The sequence below is a fragment of the Anabrus simplex genome, chromosome 9, assembly GCF_040414725.1.
Source record: "Anabrus simplex isolate iqAnaSimp1 chromosome 9, ASM4041472v1, whole genome shotgun sequence".
Lineage (NCBI taxonomy): Eukaryota > Metazoa > Arthropoda > Insecta > Orthoptera > Tettigoniidae > Anabrus > Anabrus simplex.
Genome location: NC_090273.1, coordinates 11,010,093 through 11,034,349, shown reverse-complemented (window position 1 = coordinate 11,034,349; position 24,257 = coordinate 11,010,093). Strand labels below are relative to the sequence as shown.

The following is a 24,257-nucleotide window of genomic DNA, read 5'->3' as shown; positions in this document are numbered from 1 at the left end:
TGTAAATATTACGTATTGCTACTGTGTTTATATGTAATGTGATGTGTTAGCCATACGCTAAATAAATCGCACAAGCTTTACAAAATAGCAGATTCAGGAGGTCAAATGGACTGTATCACGGTTGACATATCTCAAGGAATTGGATAGGGTGGAGCATGGGAGATTACTGGCAAGATGAGTGCAATTGGACTAGGCAAAAGAGTGAGTGAATGGATGGCCATATTTCTAGAAAGTAGAACTCAGAGAATAAGAGTAGATGGATCTATAGTTCATCTTGTAATCATTACTAGGGGAATTCCTCAAGACGTATTATTAGACATTTTATTGACCAGATACGTAGGAACATATTAAAGAGATTTGATTTGAATCAGAAACAATACTTCAGTAGAAAACAAACAAATGAAAACTGAAATATGATCTTTGTACCACGTTCTTGTAAGTAACGTCCGTTCAGTGCCTCAGCTTATTTTGTCAAACACATTACATTTGTAATTTTGGCACAACTGCATTGCACTGAGGTTTTTCGAGAAAATTATTTATATTCTTACGAATAACGGATCATTTTATCAAGTGACATCCCTTTTCATTCACGAAGCGGTTTATGCGTTTACATTGTTCCAACTCCATAGTTGACAGAAACTTCATTAAATGCATTTTTCCAGATTTGGCACTATATTTACAAAAGATGGGGAAATATTTTGCAGTATTCGCAAAGATATCCGCAATGTTTTAAACAATTTCCACCATATTTGGAACAGCATAAGAATGCTTTGGTTTGGAAGATCCCTTCTTTATTCTTTTATGTGTTTAAGTATTATCAGCAGATGGGGGCTTCATTCATTCCATTCCTGACCCGGTCGAATGACTGGAAACAGGCTGTGGATTTTCATTTCATATTTACTAAGTTATCTGATCGCAGCAAAGGCAACTCTATCTGGTGGAGAGGAGAGGAACTTGGACTCATCTTTAATTACCCGTACCACTGCAGATACAACCAACTCCATCATCCTTAGGTTTTCTCGAAAACTACTTGCTCCAACTTACTGCTTACAAACTGGGTCTTCAGCTGGAAAGCTCACACTTCATAACTTTGCCACTTACACTCATTTCAATTTATGCTATTCAAATACTAAATTCTGCTCAGTAACTTACAGAATTTTATTTATTTTCTACTTATTTATTTATTTATTTATTTATTTGTAGTAGTGGCGAAGTTAGGATTCATGGTCCTCTCTTACATCACATCACTGTACAGAAAAATTGTAGAGAATATTAAATATTGTAAAAGAAACTAATTTGTAACATAAATTCAAAATAAATGCAATATAATGTACAAATCATTTGTCAAATTACTGAATGAAATTTAATGAAAAATAAGTTTAAAATAATTTAAAGAAAATTCACTAAATCACACACACACACACACACACACACACACACACACACACACACACACACACACACACACACACACACACACACACACACACATATATATATATATATATATATATTCACTCATCAAGATTCACACCGTTGGTTTATGTATCTAAGCGGTACTTCCTGTAAGAAGACTTGAAAGACACTAGTGAGTTACTGCTGCGGATGTTGTTTGGAACATAGTTCCATTATCTAGTTCCCGTCGCAATAAATGAGGGATTATAGGCAGCTGACCTGCTAAAGGGAATGGCGAGTGTAGTAACAGATCATGTATGCTGGAGAAAAGAGGAAATGTATGTAAAGTTTGATGACAGGTACGGGGAAGTTCTCTCAGTTAGCAATTTGTAACACCAACATGCTACATGAAGATTTCTGAGTTCTTCAAACTTCAGGACGGAAAGTTGCTTGTAATAAGGTGTGACATGTGAGTCACAACATAACGAAAATATAAATCTGATGCAGGAATTCATGGTCCTTTATATCTTTGTAATTTGTTCTTTCGTTGCATCTGGAAATACAGCATCACAATAATATAACAAAGGGAGAAATGAAGTTTTTATAAGCCTAACTTTCAAATTTAACGGTAAACGGTATGGTGGTACTGCAGAGGATGGAGAGAGGCACATACTCTGTTACAGATACGTGCGACGTGTTCATTCAAATTTAGGTTTCATTTATAACACCTAGATTATTTACCGAACTTTCATACGGAATTTTGGTACCAGATGGAGTGAGTGAAGGGATGTCTAAAGTCTTTGTGATATTTATTAATTTGGATTGTCCAACTATAATACCTTTTGTCTTGGAGGGATTTATTAATATGGAGTTTCCATAAGCATATGATGATATATTTTGTAAGTCAGCATTCATTCTCTCAGTTGCTATACGAATATCTGCCACTTTTATGTGTTAATATATTTGGAGGTCATCCGCATAAATATGATAATTGCAATATTTTAATCGAGATGCTATGCCGTTAATGTACAAGATAAAAAGCAATGGTCCAAGCACAGAACCTTGGGGTACTCATGTGTGTTTCATTGCTCTTTGAGAAGTCCTATTCTTTATAACGACTGTGTACTGTGTGTTTTCATGTACTCTTTAATGCCAAGGCAATCTAGAAATGCTACGGCAAGTCTTTCATTTAAAAACAAAAATAAGCGATTTGGAATCATTTGGTGGTTTAATTATAGAATGTGAGCATTCAGAGATCGCTTTTGTATCCTGCAAGAATATTATCATCTTGACTGCCACGTACACGAACACACAAAGCCCCGTACTTTACGTCTACAAAGGTAAACAAGCAGGCACTATGGAAGCATTCATTATCCGCCAGGCTGGATTATAGCTCATATGGTCTGGAATTGATCACGTAGAGCTGCCTGCAAATCCTGGAAACCCACACGGATGGCTGTACTCAAAGGCACAATCACCAGGAACATGGCAAATATGAGACCACGCAAGGAATGGATCTGTCATTGGCTTGGTCCGCATTCAAGTGACAGTTAATTTGAGCAATAGTATAACTTACTCTCCTCAGCCCTCCGTTTCCGTACCCTAACATTTAGCTGCCGCGCTCGGAGGCCTGGGTTAGATTCCCGGTACTGACACAGATTTAAGAACGGCAGGAGGGGTGGTATGTGGTTAAAGTGATACATGAAACTGCCCTGTGGGTGGAGGACGCAGATGAAGAATACACCCACGATATCCCCCGTCTGTCGTAAGAGGCGACCGAAAGGGGCGTCAAAGACATGGTGGATCCTGAACCATCTGTTTACCTGCGATTAGTATCACTATATGAGGAACACCACTGGTCTGGACGTTGCCTGTAATTAGAACCACTCTATGATGGACACCGTGGGTCTGGGTTGTCTATGATTAGTACCGATATGTGAGGAACACTACGGTTCTGGGCAGGTACTGTGATTAGTGCCATTATGTGAGGAACAGCATAGTCTGCGTTACCTGTGAGTAGTACATTACCTGTGATGTTCACTATGTGAGCAACACCACCGACCCCGCGGTGTAGGTGTAGCATGCCTGCCTCTTAATCGGAGACCCCGGGTTCGATTCACGGCCATGTCAGGGATTTTTACTTGTATCTGTGGGCTGGTTCGAGTTCTACTCAACCTTCGGGCTGAGCAGCGGTTGCTTGGTAGGCCAAGACCATTCAGTGCTGTTGCGCCATGGGGTTTGGTTTATGTGAGCAACACTGTGAGTACACGGGGCCTGTGATGAGTACCATTACGTAAAGAACACCATGGGTCTGTGTTACCTGTGATTAGTACCACTATAGGAGGAACACCATGTTTCTGTTTTACCAGTGGTTAGTATTATGAGGGGGCGGTGACCTGGATTTTGGATCCCTTTCGACAACAAGCAATATCTCAGAAAATGGGGCATTGTGAATTTGATCCATTGATTGTTTTGGATTAAAGGTCATGTTTTCTTAATTATTTTTTTATTATTAAAAAAACGCGCACATGCCGTGCAGAATACCATTACATTACATTTACATTACATACACATTACTTTTCTTTACTATAAGCTACGATGGATTTCTGTCTATTCCTGCATTTTACAATATGGTATCTATCACAGGATTCCAAGCACAACTCACACACACATTCGTCATTTGGTTCGTGAAATAATTGGTTACAGCACACCTTGTGGTGGAAACCATGGATCGCCAATCTCGTCGTCACGTGTCGCATATCATCATTAGCTTCCATCCAGGTCCTGTCTTGCATAGCAGATGTTGCATACAAGTCCTCTGGTATGTTGTTTTTCTTCTCATACAGATCTTGTATAAGCTGTTTGAAGCTGGTACTAGCTTGAAGTATGAGCTCGCATCTCAGATCCTCTATTAAGAAGGTCTCCCTGGTAAACTCATACACTAGCCTCGATCTTGCATTCTGCGGGACTCCTAAAATTCTCTTCAGGTATCTAGCCTTTACTCGCTCCAATTCTTCCAGCTGTTTGTACGTGAGGTATTCTGCCACTAATTCTAGGCCATACGCCAGAACAGATAGTATCTTTAACCTAAACAAGTCCATAGCTGTGCTGATCGATAGTTGTGTGATGTTTCTGATTTCATTCATAGCCCTAGTGGCCGCCACTGCTCTAGATCTTATATGTAAACTGAAACTCTTTCCCGTTGTTTGAATTGTGATACCTAGATATTTAAAATTGTTACCCCTCTTGAGTAGTTTGCCATTGCATTTGATGTTCTCTCCTTCAGTGAGTCTTCCTCCTTTCCTAAATACTACCAATTCCGTCTTCTCTTCGTTTATCTGGATGTCGTTTCTCTCTGCCCATTCACAGAGTGTGTTTAGCGATACTTGCAGTTTATCTATATCTGTCGCTGCGATGGCCATGTCATCAGCGTATACGTATGTGCTTGTTCCTGCCATTCCTTTGGTTTTCTTAATTATTCGTTTTAGATTCTAGTCAGTGGATATCGCAGTTGTAATTGTAGTTTCATTTCGTTGCACATCGTACCCTTAGCGCACGATGTCGCAGCTGTTAGGCCCCTTTAAACAACAAGCATCATCATCATTATCATCATCAGTACATGTAGCTCACCTCCATTGAGGACATGCCTGAAAAGAGTCGCACGATCTCGGGACAAGAATTAACGTATCAGTTCTCGTAGTTAGGTAACATCACAGATTAGGCAGTGAATTCCCTTTTAGAGGTCTCTCATGTATATTTTCTTTCTCTTGCTCAATGTTTTTTTCATTTCTCTCCCCGTCTTCCACCTTAACAAAGTTTCGTTCACAGAATGAACGAAGTGTAACACCAATAACCATTTCCACTCCAAACTATACAGCTGCACCACGCTTGACGCATGAGGCAAAGCGTTTGAATTAATTATCATGTTAATGTTTTTACGCCCCACTAACTAATTTTTGGTGGTTTTTCGAAGACGCCTAGATGCTAGAATTTTATTCTACAGGAGTTCTTTTACGTGACAGTAAATCTACATACTCGAGGCTGACGTATTTGAGCTCCTGAGCCAGGATCGAACCTGCCCAGTTGGGGTCTGAGCCACTCAGCTGGCTTTTTGAGTTACAAAGAGATTACATTTGAACAGTCAGATAGGAAAAGTAACTCTTAATCCGTCATGTATGCTCTATTTCTGAAGTGACTAAAAGCTTACCTGCTAATGCTCCTGGACAACTACAAGAGTTAAAGGGACGCTTGGGTAGGAAATGTAATTTTAAATGCTGCAAGCATTCCTTTCTGATACAACTACAATTTTACCATTATTTTGATTCACATCGGCTAATATGTGCTAGGCTCAGGCGGAAGCGCGCCGGCCTCTCACCGCTCGGGTCCGTGGTTGAAATCCTGGTTATTCCAAGTGAGATTTGTGCTGGATGAAATGCAGGCTGGAGAGGCTTTTCTCTGGGTGCTGCGGTTTTCCCTGTCATCTTTCATTCCAGCAACACTCTCCATTATCATTTCATTTCCAACTGTCAGTCATTAATCATTGCCCCAGAGGAGTGCGACAGGCTTCGGCAACCGGCACAATTCCTATCCTCGTCGCTAGATGGGGGTTTAATTTATGATCCGCTCGAATGACTAGAAACAAGTTGTGAATTTTTAATATATGTGTCAAAGCACAGAAAGGTATTTAGGAACAAAATTCATATGAACTAATTTTCGGTAGGCAATTGAATGTTACTTAAATTTTTAAGAGAATAACAGTTCAGACAATGTATTAAATTATAAGGCTTCAAGGCGTACACATTTTTCGGACTTGATATACGGTCATTTTAATCTGCCGGCTTTCCTGATATTCTAACAGTCATACTGCGCATAACTGATAACCTGGAAGAAATAAACTTCCTAATAGGCTGTGTCGTTCCCTCCGTATATCTTTTCTTGCCGTGCGTCCTTTCCCTCATACAGAAGTGGCTTGTGTACATAGAAATGACAACTATTCTCGTTACAGACAACAGAAATGTCCATCCTTTGCCTTGATGTTCGTCTTCAAAGGCTCCAGCCACTGATCTCTCCCCGCTTGAACAGCATCTAAGTGGCATCCAGGCTGCTGTCTACCTTTCAGGACTCAATGCTGCCTTGAGATTTAGAGCAGACTTTCTCGCACAGTTGGTTAAGGTCGGGGCTTCCTGACGGCCAATTGACACCGGGCACGTTGCTCTCCAGGTCGGCAGGTGCTGAGTCCTGCCGGGAGCAAGGTGGTGTTCAGGACCAGAATGCAATGACGTGACACTTTCCACTAAACGATGACGGTGGATGGGTGATGGGGGCCTTTTTTCACTTTTGGGAATTTTGCAGCACATTCTGATAGCAATGAGTGTACATTCTATCATTCTGGCGGTTCAGATTTCCATCCACGGTGAAACTTCTTACAGCCGTGAAGAGCATTTGGTGGTTTGCTACTCAAGTAGTCTTCCTTGTGGCCTTTATTTGCCTTAAAACTCCTGCCAGTCGCTGGTACGCTACAAGCCTAAGGTCTTCGTTCGCAGAGGGATTTCATTTCCCCATGCCATTATTCTTTGTTTGCGGACGGGAATCCTCCCCGCGATGACTTTGACGGCTGCTTGGTGTCCTGGTCTCCCGTGGGCGACCACTTCTACCTCAGTCACAGATACAGGTAGTCCGCATGTATCGTTTAATTATTCAATACACAAATTTCCTTGTTATCTGTAGCGGTCAAAAACTCTCCTAGGGCCTTGTTATACTTGTGTAATGAAATCACTGCGACGTAGTTCTGTTTGAGGGCGGTTAAGAGCTGGGCGCACCAAAATGCAGGAGAGTCAACCCAACATGTTCTGGTAACTTCTGAAAATTAGGGACTTAACTTAACGGGAGGACCAGGTACAATCAAATTCAGAGAATTTCCCTATTGGATCTACATTTCTCAGTCAAAAAGTATCCGTCGTTGACGGGTTTTTATTTATGGATTTAGGCTTCGGAAGACCAGCATTTACATGGAAAACGAGAGTGCATGCATCCCTTGTAAGGCCGATAATGTGACGGAGAAGGAACAGACACAACGCAACTGTTTTATCGCTTCAGTTTCGGAAATAACCGTTGCTGAATGAAACCGCTGCAAGAAAGTAACAGTTCCAAGTTACAGTTCCGCTCTGCTGTTTTGTTCTTATCTAGCACCGTTTCACAGCCTGACAAAACCGTCGTTCTGCATTTCTTGTAACTGGGGTTTTGCAATGCATCTAGAATACAGTATAACTCAGGTCAGGTAGCTCTTTCCGGAGAGCTGCGCTGCGTCCGACGTGACCTGGAGCAGGAATTCAGTACTACGCCAGATTGAATGGCTTGAGTGTTGCAAGGTACGGTTAGTCAATCGTGTTAGGTACTCTAATTACACTCGACTCACTCTTGAAATATAGAAATAATGGATCTTTAAAAATACCGCAACATTCATTATTTAAAACTAATACGACTTCAAATCCATCTCTGTAGTGACAGACACTCTCACAACGGCTCCGACGGTAGAGCGCTCTCCTTCTGAGCATAACCTGGCTCAGTCCCGTCAAGGTGCTCAAATACGTCAGCCTAGCGCCGGCTCATTAAAGAACCCCTGCGGGACAAAACTCTAGCACATCTGCGTCGCCGAACACACGTTACCTGATCGAATCCAAATTTTAACACAATATACAATGGCATGTTTTATGCGTTGTTCATAAATTTCAGAATGTCATATTTCCAAGAAAAAGTAAAGGTGTTATCAATTTTGTAGGTTTTTGTGTACTCAGGATGGTTGTAAAATTGCGTTCTTGATCGCGTTGCAGTCTTTATACGGGGTGTCCAGGGAGGAAGGGGCCATACGTTCAGAGGTGATAGTATTGGTCATTTTAAACTGAAAACATTATATGAACATATGCTTTATTTTCAACAGTTTCCGAGATGCAGACCGTATTATGTAATTATCAATTGTCAAATTCCCTTCGTAACTTACATGTAATTATTGTGTAATTTTCCATTTCCATTTACAACTTATTCTCAAAAATACCCCTACCAAGTTCAATGCATTTTGCAGCCTTTCCAGACAGATGCTGTGTTACTAATCGGAGTTCATGTCTCTCTTTTTTAATGTGCGCACAAGCATTTAAAATGCGAGCAAGCAAGTCCTCCTGGTCGCAGGATTGAAACGCGTCAGCTGGTATTTATTTATTATTACACGACCTAATATCCCCAAATAATTATCATAATGTCATTTAATGGTCGTGAAAGTCTACGTATGAAGAAGTCCTCCCTTGTTTGCACTTCGTTCTTTAACCAACTCCAGAAACAATAATCCAGCGGCGAGACCTTGGTGGCCATGCAACATCACATCGGACACAACGTCCATGATCGAGTGCAACAAACGAAATGTACAAACTGTGAAATACGATACTTTCTGCTAAGCCAACTATGTTAAACATACAACAAACGTCACCATGGCCACCTAATACGGTTTGTATTTGTGTTTCTTTCCAGTCATGTTCAGAGATTTTTATGTGCAGGCACGAAAAAGGCAGTCGCTAGCGAAGTTCTTTGCTATTGAATTTGCATGGGGGGGGGGGGGGGGGGGGGTCAAAGCGAGGCAAATAGTCTTCGGATATGGAAGTTAATTTTAAAACAAACCCCAAGTTCTTATCTCGCTTAGTTCTCAGTTTGTGACAGGAAGAACGTCTCCTTGGGTTTTGGTTTCGCGCGTGACTCGGCTGGCTGGCTGTCTCGCTGCCTCGACTACCGGTACGCATCTCCCACGCTCTCCAGACAGTCGCATGCAGTGTCGTGTTTTGTTATAGTTGGAGACCTTTGTCTACCCTGATTGTTTTTAAATCTTAACTTCTCAACAAACAAGTTCATCGATTTCTTTGGTTGATTAATTTATTTTGTGTGTGCTTCCATACACATTATACTCATTTCAAGACTCATGCCGCCTATAAGACGCGGGCGGAGCAACTTCGGTCGAAGAACTCGAAATGCTACAAGCCAAGCTAATTTTCAGTCTAATCGAACTGCACAACAACGTGAAGAGCGAAATGAAATTGAAAGGATTCGAATATCACAAACCCGTGCAGCGCATCGTTCAGCTAATAATCTTGCAAGTTTGAATCGAGCTGCTTTCAGTTACGATGTTTCAATTGACTACAGTGCCTTCCAATGCGTTGCTATTGGATCTATGAACTCAATTTGGCAATATTGTAAGGCATTGAAATACAAAAATGAAGCCGCTGGATTGTGTTGCGCAAATGGCAAAGTGAAATTAGTGCCATTGATTCCACTGTTTGGTTTCAGGAACAGGAAAAGATTCCATACATTTCCTTACAAATATCCAAAACTATAACAAGTGCTTTCAAATGACTTCATTTGGGGTAACAAATGTACTTCGGGACAACTTTGAAGGTAACATCTAACATCTCCCATATTGCTTTGTTTACTTCATTTTATAGTTTTTGTGACAAAAATAATAAACCTGTCTTTCTTAATTTACAGATACAAGGCCAAATATATTACAGAACAGGTTCACAGTTGTCGGTGTTAGATGGCGACTACAAATTTCTGCAAATTTATTTCATGGACAATTCAATACAATAAATTGATCTGCGTTGTGCTCATAAAAGTTCAGTGAAGAGGTCTATTGTAGAACAATTACAAACTTTTTTCATTAACACAATCAGTTGCTTACATTGTTCAGAACTGCCCTGGATCTCATGCCATTGATAGGCCTAATCACAAAATTGTAATCAGAACTAACCATCCGAATTTTTTAAACTCGCTGGATTTGCCCGGATTGCCGCCTCACATTCTTCAGTTAAAGGTCTGATCAGTGGTCATAATGTTGCGAAAACATCAACCAACCGTGTCTTTGTAATGGCACACGGATAGCGGTGAAAACATTACTGAACAACGTGATTGAAGCAACCATTCTAACGGGGAAGTATAAAGGAGAAGACGTTTTGATACCACGCATCCCTATGATTCCGACTGACATACCATTTCAAATTAAACGACTGCAGTTTCCAGTGCGGCTCGCTTTGGCTATGACCATAAATAAATCACAGGAACAGTCATTGAGTGTTTGCGGCATTAATCTTGAAAACCCTTGTTTCTCGCATGGCCAATTGTACAATATGTTGCCTGTTCCCATGTTGGAATACCATCAACTTTGTTTGTTTACGCGCCAAGTAATCCAACAAAAAATAACGCGTACCTTAAAGGTTTACAATGAAAAATATCTTCATAGTGTTGATTGGAATCAGTGTTTTCTATGATAGACATTTCCTACGAAGAAAGAGGAGTAACTTTTGCCACATTATCTTCACGCCATCAACTTATCAAATTACTTGATTTGCAAAGGGGGATAATTATGGCTCTGTGAGGGTTTTGAAGACCTGCTGAACAGTACCCATCTACGTTACAGTCTATCCGGGTTATTTCTGGATAGTGATATGCTATGACCTATTTGAGCATTTCCTTATTCACAATCAAGATATTAATATTGCAGGTAATGAAAACACGTTTCTCCAGTAGTTTGTTACTAACTTTTGGTAGCAGTAGAAAATTAACTCATTTGATGTTGATAATGTAGTCATTTGCAATATTCTGATTTTTGTGTGCAGTACAGACTGAATTTCAGTTCGTTCCATTGCCATTTATTTCTGTCAGAACGACGTCTGTCGGGTCAGCTAGTATGATAATACCGGACAGCTTGCGGTTTTCAGTCGATAGTGCTGCTATCTACATGGCTAAGTGTGACTAAGTCTTCAATAACATACTGTATCGCCATCTTGTATGATTCTTGGCGCACTGGCGCGTTGTTTATGAAATATCAGTGTTTGTCACTAAATAATCTCACATTGCAGTTATATTCGAAAAAAAAAAAAAAAGCGTTATGCACTGAACAAATTAACGAACAAGGTAATGGACATGGGAACTGATAAGGACCGCAAGTATTAGAAAAAGTAATGACCTCGCATCTATGTTGAGGTTACATTCTATGCCCCTTATATTAAGAAATCAATCAAATACTCTATTGAAATATTGGTGGGACGTAAAACCAATAACATTTAAAATATGAAACTCAAGTACACTCAAACTTGAGGGTCCACATTGTTAAATAGTACCATAAATTTCACAATCGAGGACTTGTGGGCCTGTACCCTTGGAACTGAAACCTGAAGGCCATAATAATAATAATTTTCTTTACGCCCCACTAACTACTTTTACGGTTTTGGGATACGCCGACGTACCGGAATTCCATCCAGCAGGAATCCTTTTACGTGGCAGTAAATCGACCGACACGAGGTTGACGTATTTGAGCACTGAGCCAGGATCGAACCTGCCACATTCGGATCAGAAGGCCAGCGCCTCAGCCGTCTGAGCCACTTAGTCCAGCGTAAGAGTTTTTTTTTTTTGCTAGGGGCTTTACGTCGCACCGACACCGATAGGTTTTATGGCGACGATGGGATAGGAAAGGCCTAGGAGTTGGAAGGAAGCGGCCGTGGCCTTAATTAAGGTACAGCCCCAGCATTTGCCTGGTGTGAAAATGGGAAACCACGGAAAACCATTTTCAGGGCTGCCGATAGTGGGATTCGAACCTACTATCTCCCGGATGCAAGCTCACAGCCGCGCGCCTCTACGCGCACGGCCAACTCGCCCGGTAAGAAAATTATTTCAGTGTATTATTTGCATAGGTTTGAGCACCAGTCCAACTAATTTAATACGCTTGTAGGGTAATTCTTCATGCATAAATATGTGAAAGAGACTTTAGGTATTTCCTAACACTTCTTCCATGTCAGGCACATCGTAGTTCACTCACGTAACCCCAATATGTAGATTAGTATTTCTGTCTTCAGAGGTAAAACAGAACATTCAAAGTACAGCAAAAGCGAGATAGCAGCGTGTGGTGAGTTCTTCTGTAGAGTCAGGGAAGATCGGCCGGATACCAAAGAAGAAGAAGAAGAAGAAGAAGAAGAAGAAGAAGAAGAAAAAAAGGAAGAAGACGAAATAATGGACTAAAACTCCTGTTCCTTAATTACACCTTTTCTTTCCCGAAATCTTAATAAAATGTGGATATTGTTGAGGTATCTGCCTCCTCTGGCACTTTGGCTGAATAGTTAGCGCTTCGCGGCCCTTCTCTTCCTTTTGATGATACCTTCATTCTTGGGAGTTTTGGTCCTCTTCCATTTCCCTTCTGAGAGGATGGTTGACCAGTTATAGTTCCTCTTAAAACAGTAATCACCATCACGGAATGGTCAGCGCACTAGCCTTCGGTTCAGAGGGCCCTGATACGATTCCCGGCCGAGTCGGAGATTTTAATTTCGTCTGATAATTCGTGTAGATTGGGGGCTACGGGGTTGTGTTCGTATTCATACGCATCTTCAAAAATACAACATATCACACGAGAAACAACCACAGAAACACGCAAAAGTAAATACATATATCCCTCCATCCGGCCGGAAAACTAGGCTAAGTCTACACAAAGTGCTGTCCGAGGTAACTGGGAAAAGTCTAGAATGAAGAGAAGAGAGTAGTAGGTGAATATTCCTCCCAGAGGCTAGGTGGATCCTCAAACAAATTCTGCTTTTAATTTTTAAGACGTAGCAAAGGCACGGCTAACAAAATGCACTCCGCTCAATGCTGTTGAGATAGAACTAGAGATGGACACTATCGACTGATAACTATCGAACTAGTCGATAGTTTAAAGTATCGTAACAGTCGACTACTTTAAAAAACAAGTCGACTGAATTCAGTCGCAGTCCCCGTCACGGATCTCTCCACGTTTCACTGTCCAGTCAGCACAAAAAAAGTCGACTGAATTCAGTCGCATTCCCGTCACAGCGACGCGGAAGCGAATGGAACTATCGGTTTATGGTCACTTCGGATGTGTAATATATATGTTAACTTTGTATGTTCCTACTTAATATGGCGATTTTCTCTTGTCGTTTATGAGCTCCTTATTTCGTTGCATATTTGTTTATATTAATTACGTTATTTATAAATAAGGAATAATAATAATAATAATAATAATAATAATAATAATAATAATAATAATAATCTAGAAAATATACCGGTAGTAGTAGCAGCGTAGTAGTGTGTGTGGCTATTCTCATATACCGGTATATCTTGATTGTGTACTACAGCAACAAGTTTTACATTTTATTATTGTTAGCATTGTTCGGAAACAGAGAGACGACAATGAGGCTCTACGTTTCACTGTCCATTTAGCACCAAGAAAGCCCATTCGTATGATGTTGGTTCGCATTAAGGGCATCTCTCTATTTATTAGCCCCGTGAGCGAACGAGTGCATACTGTATATCGGATTTTAACCTGCGCAACTGTGAATTCCTCGATAGTGTGATTATAGAAGTCCGGGATTGGGGTATGCACCCAAGGTACAGTACCATTGTGACAATTACCAGGAATGAATGTAGAAAACCCCATGGAAAACTACATTAAGGATAGATATCCGCTGTCTGTGAATGGAATACGAACCTGGGACATCCAGGTGGTGCAGCTTCTTATTCCTAATGAGGAGCGGAGTGGACTCCTCGGCTGCGAACGTGGGTCCCTCTGAATAAATTTGTAAGTCACTCAATATAACATTAATTTTGTTCTAATGGGTATCTATACAGGTGATTTCTAATTATTGGTAAATTGCGTTAAAATGAGTCGAATTCGTAAAAGTACGACTCTCCACTTCTGATATGGAGAGTTTCGACTGGAAACATTCGAATGTTTTTCATGGACTGACTACTTGCGTTATATGAATACTTTCATTCGACTGTTCAGTCTTCTCGACAGGGAGTAATGAATACTTTTGTTCGACTGAAAACATTCGACTATTCAGTCGATAGCACGGGTGGCCCAGATTGGTTGCGCAGTAGATGTTAGTTTTCCCTCGTCCTGCTCGTGACGTCATCACAGGAGCACAGTGACTGTGTAGCATACAACTGCACGTGTATCTTATATCGTCGTCTGTCTTATAAAGAAAGGATTTCCACGTAATATCTATACTCAATTTCTTTCCGTATATTGCTGTTGGTTTATATAGTGGCCTACTGTATTTTGCGTCGTGTGTGTGTGTCGTAGTTCGTTTCTTGAGAACTCTGTTAAGTTGCTGTGTTTCGTGCTGTGAGGTGCACTATTTTCTTTTCGTTTTTTTTTTTGTTTTTTTTTGTTTTGTTTTTTTCGTGAACAGTGTAACAGTAGCTGGAGTGAAATTTCTGTGTTCATAGTATCATTGCGATAGAAAACCGTGCCACAATCTACACAGCGACACCTGATTGTTCACCAGAGGGATTTTGGTACCTCGCCGGCTACATCGCCTTGCGTGGGAGAAAATATGACAGGTCACTGGTGAAATGCTTTCCATTTCTGCTGGTACAGCCCCTGTGGGATGAATAGAGATTATCTCGGGGAGGTCTACTCGTTCCATCAGAAGAATGGTAAAGCAAATAAAGGAGTTAATTTTCACGAACACTCACGGAGGTATTGAACTGTGACGCATACCTAATATTATACGCAAAGTGTGTCAAATAATTAGCAGTAAATTCCCCGCTGTACCACCAGAAATAGTAAAAATGTATGTTAGAACGAGAACATTTATACGCATACGACAAATTAAAATTCGGGCAAGAACTGAAAAATCCATAGCAGCTCATCGGCGAAAGGCACGACAGTGGATTTCATCTTCAAAAGCAACCACTTCATGACATCTGATCGCACAGGTAGGACTGTGTTCTAATTAAGTGTTTCTCCTGTTCTTTCTTATTCTTTAATTTTAAAAAGTAGGAATATCTATTCATGGTTTCGAATATGAACTTACTTCTGCTGCTGTTATAATACGCGTTAAGCTTTAAACTCGATACCTGCGGAAGTGAGTCAGTATATCGTATGTTAACATACGGTAGTTCCATTACGGAAGTTCTGCTGTCAGGATTTAATATTACAAACATTTCATATCTCCAAATAATTATGTTTTAACAGATTTGAGAGCGCGTAACCTTCCTCAAACTAAATAGAGGAACTTGGAAATGTTAATAAATTTCAAGCGTTGGTCAGTGCGCCGTCACGTTACATTTACGCCTTATTCGTAATAGAAATAATGAAAACTTACCATGCTGTACTCTCTTTCAATCTTATAACAGCAGTAATCTTTATGTCTGGTCTGCAATTAGTTCTGAGAGACTGTAATGTTAGCTGGTATTATGAGATTCCTACTGATTTGCGCGCTCTGGGCTCGGCTGCTTTGCTCCTACTGTGACGTCATTTCGTTAACCAATAGCAGCTCGTCTCGCGTTGGGCCCAACCTTTAGTAGTGTTTAAGAACCTTGAGTCGATAGTGTGAAGGGACTATCGCCCGACTAGTCGATAGTAGTTTTCAGTCGATAGTGCCCATCTCTAGATAGAGCTGTCCGGTATTGGTGTATTAAAGTATTTGCTACTACCTACAAAACATTAGGCCCTACACATAACTTATAGATAACCGTCGAGACTGTTTTTCATGTAGAAATAAAAGATTTCAATAAATATTATGTTATGTTAGTACATAACTGTGGAGGATGGCATCTGAGGTTGGCATTGGTGCATTTAACTTCACTGGCGGTAATTTCAGGTGATCATACTGTTTTGAACGGTTTTCTTACTTGCCATTAGCGTGTGGTTCAGGGTGGAAATGAGGGATATCCAACTTTTTGACATAGACGGGCAAATTTTTATACAATTGCAGTAGTAGCGCCATCTGGCGGCAGAAGTGAGAGAACACACCTCAGTGTGTGATTAGTTCCAGCGCCTCCCTCTGAGGATTAGTCTCGACAATCACAGGCTCAAAACCGACAGCGGTACCATTTCCTAAGTCATTTGCAGTTGTATGAAATAAAACATCTGTCATAATATAAAACCTTCCAAATTCAAATTCAAATATTTCTGTATCGTTTAAAAAAATTACCGAGCTAGTTGGCCGTGCGGTTAGAAGGGCGCAGCTGTGAGCTTGCATTTGGGGATGGAAAAAATGTATTATTACGAGTATCATCATCATCATCATCATCATCATCTTGATCTTGCACTGGGGAGATGGTGGATTTGAACCTCACCGTCTCAGCCCTGAAAAATATTTTCCATGATTTCCCATTTTCACGCCAGGAAAATGCTAGGGCTGTGACTTAAGAAAGCCCACGTTCACCTCGTTCCCTCTCCTAGCCCTTTCCTATTCCATCATCACCATAATCCTATCTGTGGTGGTGCGACGGAAAGCAAATTGTAAATAAATAAATAAATAAATAAATAAATAAATAAATAAATAAATAAATAAATAAATAAATAAATAAATAAATAAATAAATAAATAAAGGTGAATGTTAGCAAGAATCCATTTCTAACCCTATCTTAGCCGCCAACCCTGATCTCTGGGGTCACTGCATCCATACCACACACAGCCTCCCTGTTTTCGTTCACGAATATTACAGTACTAGCTGTCACCCGCGGCTTCGCTCACGTGGAATTCGTAATTTGATAAAAGTAATCGTTCCTCGGCGTTGCATCCCCCTGTGGGTGGGGGCGATAGAATAACACCCACGGTATCCCCTGCCTGTCGTAAGAGGCGACTAAAAGGGGCCCCAGGGGCTCTGAACTTCGGAGCGTGGGGTGGCGCCCACGGGGCCCTTAGGTGAGTCCTGGCATTGCTTCCACTTACTTCTGCTAGGCTCCTCACTTTCATCTATCCTATCCGACCTCCCTTGGTCAACTCTTGTTCTTTTCCGACCCCGACGCTATTAGGTTTGCGAGGGCTAGGGAGTCTTTCATTTTAACGCCCTTCGTGGCCCTTGTCTTCCTTTGGCCGACATCTTCATTTTTCGAAGTGTCGGATCCCTTCCATTTTTCCCTCTGATTAGTGTTATATAGAGGATGGTTGCCTAGTTGTATTTCCTCTTAAAACAATAATCACCACCACCAACATCGGCGCTGCACTAAGACGGCATACGAAAATTCCTGAAGTATAGGAACTCGCCGATAAACTGAGTTTCAGAATCTCTTTGTGGTAGGATGACTACTGCAGTAACTCTGGAACATGAGACATGTGAGAAACAGTCCTCTCTCAAGTCGACCGAGCTTGATAGCTGCAGTCGCTTATGTGCGGCCAGTATCTAGTAATCGGGAGATAGTGGGTTCGAGCCCCACTGTCGGCAGCCCTGAAGATGGTTTTCCGTGGTTTCCCATTTTCATACCAGGCAAATGCCGGAGCTGTACCTTAATTAAGGCCACGGCCGCTTCCTTCCACTTCCTAGACCTTTCCTGTCCCATCGTCGCCATAAGACATATCTGTGTCGGTGCGACGTAAAGCAAAATAGCAACAAACAACAACTCTCAAGTCGACAACAAAAATAAAAATCTTGGAAAAGTGTAGCACTCCAACTGATGAGCCTACTGCTACACTGGGGCAAAACGCTGGTAATTTCACGAGTGAAAAAGCCTGAAGACTTCATGAGCTTAAAATAATACGTGTTTAATTATTTTTAAAGGAGATTCCAAATACCAATTTTCACGTCTGTAACGTCTTCAGTTTCAGAGACATAAGCATCCTCATAAAAAGCATTAGACTCTTTCACTACTTTTCATCCACCCCATTAAGTGAATTTTCCGAAAACAAAAAATACCTGTTTGGTACTTGGAATCTCCCTTAAAAATAAACAATTTTCACGCCTGAAACATGTCAAGTTTGAGATATAATCATTCTAAAACTTCACCCACCTTTTCCGTTCTTTTCACCCCCTTAATGGCTCTGAGACTGTGTTTTAGGCGTATTTCTTTTTTCTTTTTTTACTGAATAGTTCAATTTTTCGATTTCGACATATTACTGTGCCCCTATACCTTTGCTGGCCGGATGTAGTGTTTACAGTGCACTGTGTCTTCTGGTATGTGTTACTTTCATTGATCTGTCTCAGTCTCATCCTTGGTACTCGTTGGCTGAACTGTCAGCGTACTGGCCTTCGGTTCAGAGGGTCCCGGGTTCGATTACCGGCCGGGTCGGGGATTTTAACTTTAATTGGTTAATTCCAATGGCACGGGGGCTGGGTGTATGTGTTGTCTTCATCATCATTTCATCCTCATCACGATGCGCAGGTCGCCTACGAGTGTCAAATAGAAAGACCTGCACCTGGCGAGCCGAACCCGTCCTGGAATATCCCGGTACTAAAAGCCATACGACATTTCATCTCATCCTTGGCTTTGACAATATGAAAGTGATCGAGGTATGAGCGATGCTAGCAATACCATTCCTTATGCAGCCAGACCCTGTCATGAATAGTGTGAAAATATCGCTCATAGGGTCGGTTGGTGCATGCAGTTCAGTGGGCTTGGCAGGATATGTAATAGCAACTTCCGGTTCAGTGAGAAAAGCAAAGGGAAACTACAGCTCGATGTGTTCTGGGTGATTTCCGACAAAAGAGTAGCGTTAAAAAATGTTCCCAAGTTTAGGCTGGGAAGACTTGAGAGAAAGGAGAAGAGCCGCTCGACTAAGTGGTAGGTTCCGAGCTGTCAATGGACAGACGGGTGGAATGGCATTAGTAGACGAATGAGTTTGATTGGTGTCTTTGAAAGTACCAAATATAATAATTTGAAGAATAAAGCTGGAATTCAAGAGGACAAATTAGGGTATATTCGTTTATAGGAAGGGGGTTAGAGAATGGAATAATTTATCAAAAATGTTGTTCGATAAATTCCAAGCTCTTTGAAAATATTTAAAGAAAGGCTAGATAAAGAACTTACAGGTAATCTGCCATCTGGGTGACAGCACTAAATGCTGATTGAAAGTGTATGAGTATGAAGTGGGAGTTTTTTCCACAAGAAACTATCGTTTTGCTGTTGTGTTGCAGATCTCGGACTGGAGGTTCCCCTACAAGCGCTCCTTCCACCCGGTGTGCATGCACGACGCTCGGGAGCTCCGACGCACGAAGCTGAGGAACTGCGAGGTGGACGCCGAGCCCGGGACTGAAGACTACCAGTACTACGAGGCACTGTCTTGTCGCTGCAGCGTCTGCAAGTCCTCTGAGGCGAGCTGCGAAGGCTTGCGGTACCGAGGGCAGCGCAGCGGTCCCTTCACTTCACTCCAAAACAAAGGGCGATAGGCCCATCCCTCCACCCGCACGACGAACAGCTCTCGACCACTTAGCTGAACATTCCTGGGGGACTTGTCCTTCTGCTAATTTCCTAACTGTGTCACAGCCAGGGCGGCGAGTGGTGTTGTTGCACAACTTCCAATAATTTATACTCCTTTTGTCGTATTTTCTATTTTGTTAGCTTAACAAACTTAACGTATACTCTAAAATATGTTAAAATGAAGTATCTTTGGTCGTTCGATGTACTAATGCTTCGTAATGGACCAATGAACGCTGCCGGCTTCGAATCAAACTCAGGGGGTTTGCTTTCCTACGGCAACTCCCAAGCGGACGGCGTGGAGCAATGTGGTTTCAACAGGGACCTGTATACTGTAGCATCAGGTAGCGAGCTCCCCAGTATCGTCCTTGGGTGTTGCACGAGACCAGCAAGCCCCCCTCTCGAGAAACAGTTCTTTATGTCTCCGTTAGACTGCACCACTCTGTGGAGATGACTTCATTCCCGCTTCTCTCTTCTCCTTTTCCACGCCACTACGGTACGTCGTATCACACCACCCTCAAAATTACAAACATTGATGTTTCATCGGCATTCATAATCATACTTTGATATGAGTAAAAACATTCCTAAGGAGCTCTACGACCCACGAAAGGTTGTCGGCCCTGGCGATACTTTTTGTTGAAAGAGAACTGCTGATTGAGATCGCAGACTTCAATCTACGGGTGACTGACAACTTTGCATGAATGAAAAACAGGAGGAAAAATTTTCCATTCAAATGCGGTAAGAATAACTGTAGTAATACTGCGTAATTTGCCTCTTATTCCCTGTGTGTGAATTGCTGGCTATATTTCAGTTTTAATAGGAATGCAGTTCATCACTTAGGGATAATAACAGTTTCTTCCTATTTCTACCAGCTTCTCATGTAAAAATGCAACACTGAAAATGTTGGTGCAACACCTAACTTCAGATACCACCAGCCGCCACTGATAAGCAATCTGCACAGCGTAATGGGAGGGACAGAACGGTAGAAACCAAAGAAGTAAAATCTCAGAACATGCAATGTACACGTTAGTTTTCTGTTTGTGTTTTTATTTAATAATTTTTACGAGATCTATTCTGTAATTATATATTTAACAACATTTTACTACCTGAATCTGAGTTCAAATTCCTGAAATTAGGGCGTATTCCTCTTCGTACCGTGACCCTTCAACCCGAACTACTTATTTGTGTGTGTATTTTTAGTTATTTGTTATAAAGTGAATAGTGCTTAATGCTTACGTACTTGGTCCGACTGACAGATAATCTAACATACTGCGTGTGAAACCCATTGATAATTTTAAGGGTGATGGTTCTAAATAAACTTGTAATTTTCTTGTAACGACTTGCTTATGATTATGGTAAAAATTCTCTGGAAACTAAATGGTCTACATTCTTAATTTTACAGTTGAAATAAACGACTTATTTTATAGTCCATTCAATAGTTTTACTTCATGTGGAAAGGAATGACGAACTGCATATCTTTGGTCGATAATTCCTTCTTAGTATTTCTCCACTACTGGTGGGGAAAGGGGGGTGGGTGGATCATCTCTGCTGGTCATTCGTGGAAAGAGGTGAGGATGATGGCTCTTGCTACAGTGTCTCCGTGGTCAGGGCAGCTATAATGAGGGACACACATGCGGCCACACACTCCTATAAGAAGCATTTTTAGATGTAGCTAACCTTTTATTTGTTCTATTTTTATTTTCTCCGAATAGGTACTTTGGGTTTTTTACTGTACATATCCGGAAAATATAAAGTTATTCATCCATTCATCCATTCATCCAGTTATTCATCCATTTATTTTAATCCGAACTGTTTTTGATATAATATGCATGATTTTGCTTATTGTAATTATTTGGTCTATTGCTACATTAAACATTCATACTTTCTATTGTTTGTACTGCATTTTTATTTTAACAGGGGACTGTAGCCGAATTTCAAATTTAAATTTAGTTATAATCTGGACACTTATTATTTAAAAAAGAAAACCGTTTTCCGCTTGAAAGATGCAGTAAACGCCAAGTTACTTGTCCCGATGCCACGCTCCCATTTCCTCCTCTGAGCTGTTCTCCATGTAACATCCTGTAAAAAGAAAAATCACTCAATGGATTTATTATAATTGATACTCAGTTGTTCGCAATTTTATAAGTTGTAAATTCTGAGCCTGATGCGATAGCATGATTTTTTATGAGCTCAGTGAAACCTGATGTTCAACTTTAAATTCATCTCAAAACTCCTTTTCTTTTTTCCCACAAATAAGGTGCATTCTTCAAGAAAGTACACAACATAGAGATTGTTTACCCTAAATAATAACACAATAAGTCTTATTTTCAGGATGTCGTATCCATTACCAAATTCTTCACGGTGCGTTTCATTACGAACATATTAAACATTCCCTGCCACCCCCCCCCCCAAAAAAAAATCGGAAAAGAATGATAACTATGCTTTCAATATTACATTTATTACCGTTCGGTTCCTCACGATATAGTTCACTTACACAGTAACTGATATTGACAATATCGTCTTTCTCCTAAAACATACAAGGTATAATCGTGATTATATTTGTAGTTGATCATGTACTCAAGGTTTCACTTTGTAAAATTGTAAACGTAATCTCTAATGAAACTGATCTCAAAGTTGGTATATAATATTTTAACTACAAGGACTTCAGTCTCCAGAATAATAAAGCCAATATTACTCAAGATAACGAGTGCTGCTCTTTTCATTTATAATAATAAAATATTTACCTGAGTGAATTAAAGAAACGTAAACAATTGGTTTTTGAAAATGAAAGGTAGTAGTCAGTTAGACAGTAACACTTGTATTTTGTTGGATTGCACAGGCCTGTATGAAGAGTAAGAGCTAACTTTTACAGATTCAGCAAACACAACTTAAAAACTCAAACTGTTACTTTCAATTGTAATGAACACAGCTACGCCAAGTATTATTAACGAAGCAAAATGTTAATTATACCCATTTAAACTGTTTTATTTTGGATTGCTGTGGCCTTTCACCACTGACAACAGAAGTACCGTACTAAGAAGAGCTCTAAGTGAAAGCGAAAAATGCATTGTCAGGACTTAAAATGGTAATTGTATGTTAGGAATGATTTTATGCCAAAGGCAGATAGTTGCCAGCAGGCGATTTCTTTCATTGGGCTTCTGAACCTGCAGCAAAGCCTGGCTGTGGTTGTGTATTCTTAGGAACAGCCTTCACAGCAATCAGCATATCAGAACTCTCATTGTGACGGAGATAATGTTATGTAGACCCCCCCAATTGAAGAAATAAAGAACGTTCCTCTTAACTTCGGCTCCGTCTTTTCTGCTTCTGTACAGTGGTTGTCGACTTTGGAGCAACATCCCTTTATGCTGACAGTGTTGTAGGCATGAGAAATTTTATTTGTTTCACCCGTTGGGAACACAGACTTCTTTACACGTTGGGGATTAGTATATAACTGTACCTATGATTTTTTGGGAAGACTGTACATCCCGTATTTCAGGTTTTGTTTCCTGAGCCTGCCCCGGGGCCAAGGAATAATTCTGGACTTGCATTGGAATATATGTCCTTGTACCGGACACTTTCTTAACGGAATACATGTCAAGGGCTTGGTGACTGCACTTTCAGGAATGCGAGATTTTGTGTGAATGTTTCATTTACGAATTCAGGTGGAATATCTCCAGTTTTAAGTATTAGTAACTTATTTAAAATGAAAAAATTACTCGTTTCTAAGGACGATCCCGTCCCTTGTATTCTCGTAATTTCTTCTCCCCTTCCTTTCCAGCTTCCTCAAATAATCCTTTTTAGATTACTGGATGTGTGTAGTCTTTACAAATCGATGTTTTTAAGGTGTTTGCTTAACTGTCTGTAAAAGTTCAGCTTGTTACATTGGTGGTCTAGGAAGCTTTTTTTCTCGATTAACAAAACTTTTATTAGGTTGGTTTATTTTGTCTATATATTTCATTGTGCTATCTGAGATAGAAGACTTTGTTAAAAGACTAAGAAAATAGGAAATGTGTGCTTAGTCTTATTGTTTTTTGGTTACTTGAAAATAACATAAGTGCTCTTTAAAAAATTGTGCTCCTTTTCTGAATAACTTCTATGAATTTCCCTGAACTCTCTTGTACCATCCACGGAATTTTCTGGAAGCCCAAAACACCTGCAATCCCTAATAGAGTTGCTTCACGATCATCGTCTTTTACTGTAATGTCTGTTGAAAAGGTGAAAGTTGTGGGAAAAGTGCAACTCATGATTGCGTTTGGCACAACTTTTAAGGAATTACACTTTTCCTGGTCTGGATTGCTCATAGCAATCGATAATATTCAACTACTGTGATGTCCGTGGACGAAATACTCATTTATTGTTTGGAAATACCACCTAATTTGGCAACCAGAAGTTCCCCACTGTTCCTAAGTGTTGTGAACAACAAGAGTCGCTCAGCAATAAACATTCCACCCACACAGAGCTAATAGAACTGTTGATGTTTTTAATTTAATGTCCATCAATAAGCTGACAATTTCTAGATTCCAGTGACTATTTTTGTAGTACTTTGCGAACACATAGAAGACTTTCTAAACTTTCCATGTGCCACGTTGCTGTGAGCCAAGTGTAATTACAGGTTTTGTTCGCACTCATATGTATCGCTGCTGAACTTCATCATCCGTCCATTTCGTTTCAATTTTTCA

The 24,257-nt window shown here is 40.6% G+C and overlaps 1 protein-coding gene across 1 annotated transcript in view; it reads left to right on the top strand.

Moving 5' to 3' along the window:
- Positions 1 to 19,643, top strand: part of Gpb5 (Glycoprotein hormone beta 5) — a 73,995-nt gene extending 54,352 nt beyond the window's left edge. Inside the window, exon 3 of the mRNA XM_067153654.2 lies at positions 19,299 to 19,643. Coding sequence (XP_067009755.1) covers positions 19,299 to 19,550 — 252 coding nt within the window. The 3' untranslated portion in view covers positions 19,551 to 19,643. The remainder of the gene's footprint in view (positions 1 to 19,298) is intronic.
- The last annotated feature ends 4,614 nt before the right edge of the window (positions 19,644 to 24,257 follow it).